This window comes from Chenopodium album, chromosome 22 (genome assembly GCF_948465745.1).
Source record: "Chenopodium album chromosome 22, dcCheAlbu1.1, whole genome shotgun sequence".
In the NCBI taxonomy this organism is placed as follows: Eukaryota; Viridiplantae; Streptophyta; class Magnoliopsida; order Caryophyllales; family Amaranthaceae; genus Chenopodium; species Chenopodium album.
This window is the reverse complement of record NC_137855.1, coordinates 7,094,570-7,097,963: the sequence shown is the minus strand read 5'-3', so window position 1 is coordinate 7,097,963 and position 3,394 is coordinate 7,094,570. Positions and strand designations below refer to the sequence as shown.

General features: G+C 35.2%; 1 protein-coding gene across 2 annotated transcripts; it reads left to right on the top strand.

Annotated features, from left to right (window-relative positions):
• Window positions 1-273: 273 nt before the first annotated feature.
• Window positions 274-2,425, top strand: LOC145605685 (uncharacterized). Of its 2 annotated transcripts, none has more exons than XM_081661758.1 (2): window positions 274-430; window positions 1,808-2,425. In XM_081661758.1, the coding sequence occupies exon 2, from the start codon at window positions 1,814-1,816 to the stop codon at window positions 2,156-2,158; it is 345 nt and encodes a 114-aa protein (XP_081517884.1). In that variant the 5' UTR covers window positions 274-430; window positions 1,808-1,813; the 3' UTR covers window positions 2,159-2,425. The 2 variants fall into 2 exon arrangements, with proteins under 2 accessions (XP_081517884.1, XP_081517885.1); XM_081661759.1 differs by having other exon boundaries at window positions 1,793-2,425.
• Window positions 2,426-3,394: the final 969 nt, after the last annotated feature.

Below are 3,394 nucleotides of genomic sequence, written 5' to 3'. Positions count from 1 at the left end.
GTTCGATTCAGCTGAGTTCAGTCAATGATAACAAGCCCTAAGTTGAAGAATATTCAATTTATTAGGGTCAAATTCGTATAATTATTATTTTTTTTTTTTTTGATAAGAAATTCGTATAATTATTAAAACAATGTAAAAGTTAAAGAGAATAATATGAATACTAAGAAGTGTAAAAGTCAAAGTATTACAATTTAAAAAAAAAACATAGAAAGTTCTTTGTATTCATACAAATGAGGCATACATAAAGTATCACCAAGCCCAAGCCCAAAACAAATAAGGCCCGGTTAGACTTATCACCCACCCGGTTTCTCTCTCACACAACTTCACCACACACCCTTTTCTCCGCCCTGTCGCCGGTTTCCCTCACCTGCCGCCGCCGTCTCAATCGTCTTCTTCTTCACGACATTCTGCTGCGCACCTTTATCTTCTGGTATTGATTTTCTCTCTCTTCCTATTTTCTTTATCTTCAATCGCTTTTTAGTTAATATCAATTTTGTTTAATTGTTAACTTCATTATGATTTCGTTTAGAAATTTAGTTCTTTTGTTGAAGGAATTTACCGAAATAGACGATTATGAAATGAAATTTCTTGCTTTACTTTGATGTGTGTCTGTCAACAATAATTTTTGTGTATTATTTTATTATAATTCGAGATGTTCTTCATGTTTTGGAATTGATGTGCTCGACTTGATTATTATAGCATAAGCTGTGATTATTGTATGAAATTTTGCAATGAATTGCAAATTTGATTTGAAAATGGTTAATTTGGGCCAAGTGCAATGCCAAAGTTGGCAATGTATTGTCATTTGTTTCAGGGAAGTAATTGAATTTTGTTTAATTACATTATTGATTATTCATAGTAAACATATTTTGGTGCCATCTCAATTTTTGATGTTGTTTGAGTCGAGTCGAGTCGAGTTGCACCAAACTTGTATTGGTAATTTGGTATTACCCTTTAGGCTACTGTAACTTGTATTGGTACTAGGTAGTAATAGTATGGTAGTATGAGTTTGTTCTTTGATGCAATAACAATGATTATATGGATCAACATGGTTTTTTGTTAACTGATTTGGCTGGACATTTGCTGTTCAGGATTCCAAAAATCAGTGAAATCTGTAAAAAAATTTCGCTTTCCTATGAATTTCAAATCAGAAATGTGTATTCTTGGGGATTTGGTTGTTAGAATGTTGGGGTTATGGTTGAAATATTGTTATACAAACTTGATTTAGGCTCAAAGTAAATTGATGGTTTACGTCGAAGGAATCAAAATTCAAGTTTTGATAGTTTATTTAGAGTGGTCATTCATGGTATTTATGAGAGATTTTATTGTAATTTGGAGGGGTTTGATGCTTTGTTACTTCCTGTATGACCCCCACAATAATCGCTACAATCAATCTTCAAAATTTGGTTAATCATATACCAATAGTGTATTTTGCAATTTCTGGATATCAGATACAATCTGAAGTTTTATTTATTTTTGGTTTGGATAGCCAATCAACGCTCCAGTCCCTAATGCAGCTAGGTATATGTCTGCCATTAAATTTCTTTTGTGTCTTGATCTAAAATGGCAACATCAGGTCTAGTCTTTTAGGTGATACTTAGTAGTTAGTACACTGATGTTGAAAGTCTAGGATTATTGATGAGGTTGAGAGTTCTTCATTTTGTTTCTCTATCACTCTAAGCTGTTCGAGTGTTGATTCAGAGAAAAATTTCTCATCTTCATTGAATATCATATCCTTTTTTGAACCCCAAAAAAGTTTATTGAATGTAAAATTCATATTGGTGATGGGTAGCAAAATTCATTGCAGGACAAGATGGTGATCCCACCACCAGTCAGAGCTCCAAGAATCACAGAATTTCTGAAGCCATATGTGCTCAAAATGCACTTCACAAACAAATTTGTTCATGCTCAAGTCATCCACTCTCCAACGGCCACAGTAGCTGCTTCTGCAAGCTCACAGGAAAAGGCTTTGAGACCAACCATGGGAATCACACGAGATGTGGCAGCTGCTGCTAAAATTGGGAAGATTCTTGGCGAGCGCTTGCTTGTTAAGAATATTCCTGCTGTTTCAATCTTCTTGAAGAGAGAACAGAAGTATCATGGTAAGATCAAAGCAGTGGTTGATAGTATGAGAGAAGCCGGTGTGAAATTACTATAAATTGAAGCAGAACTTTAGTTATGATATTAGGTTTCTAGAAATTTGATATAATGTCTCAAGCTGTTTTTCAATTGTGATGATGGAAAAGAACATCTTAATCCCCAGTAATGAAGTGTATTCGAGCATACTTTTTCTCTTTTAGATATCGTGGGTGAAATTTGAAATGCAGTTATGCATTGGCTTATGTATTGTGTGTTCATTGGCGAGCTTAAACTTTCTTGCCTGTTTCTTTTTATTGAATAAGAAAAAGTATGAAACTTTGTGGAATTAGTTCATTGATCTTGCTAACTAGGAGTAGTCAAAGGTACATTGCTATCGCCAATTCAACCAATTGCAAGGGGAAATAGGGAAATAAAAATTCTTCCATTTCGTGCTATCATTGTGCAGGTCCATATACAGCATGCTGGTCTAGAATCATCTAATAATTTTTTTTTTTCAAAACCAATTGTGCTTTTGTAGTTTTTCGGTGTTCGGAGAGATGGGCAATGAATCTCGTGCTCCATAGTAGAATTCCCAAACCAGTTAAACCAGGTCGGAACTCGCCGTTGGCTGAATGAGTCAGGGACTCTAGTCTTTCATCAGTCTCACTTAAATGCCTCTGATTGATCTACCTTACCAATTGCAACTTCAACATCGTAGCCTGTTAAAATTGTTGCCCGCGATCCTAGTTTTTAGTTTTGAACTGCCATTGCACAAATTAACCTTCAAATTACCAATTACTCTAGCAACATGCCAATATCAAACTATGGATCAATCATCAAAATTAGTGATATATCTCCAGAAAAACTTTCTTACAAACACCTCTTCAACATTCAAGTCTAATAATCACACAAAATTACACCACGATATCACACTATTTACAATTACCAAGACTAACCTAAACCTCCTCAACCCGGCCTCATAGTAGAATCGACACATCCAAGTTTGTTCAGATACGAGCTCCCATAAATTGGCCAAATTCAATGGAGAGAAAAATTATGTCGTCATCTACTGTATTTGTTACAAAAGACAAGCATGGCTTCTTGCCTTCTTCTCACTAAACTTTGGTATGGATTAGTGGACCAGTCCATTTCATATTACCCCTGTGAAGCTCTTAAGGAAGTGCATGCACCTACACAGAGAGGGAAATCTAAACATCATGGGACGAATATAAAGACAGTGACAGTCTGTAAGGAAGAGTCTGAACTAATACAGCGTACCTAAAGATCGATCTAGACATGTGATACTCGAATAGTC

Bases quoted from the DNA above. Each gene is read 5' to 3' on its own strand.
- LOC145605685 (XM_081661758.1), top strand. From the start codon at position 1,814: ATGGTGATCCCACCACCAGTCAGAGCTCCAAGAATCACAGAATTTCTG.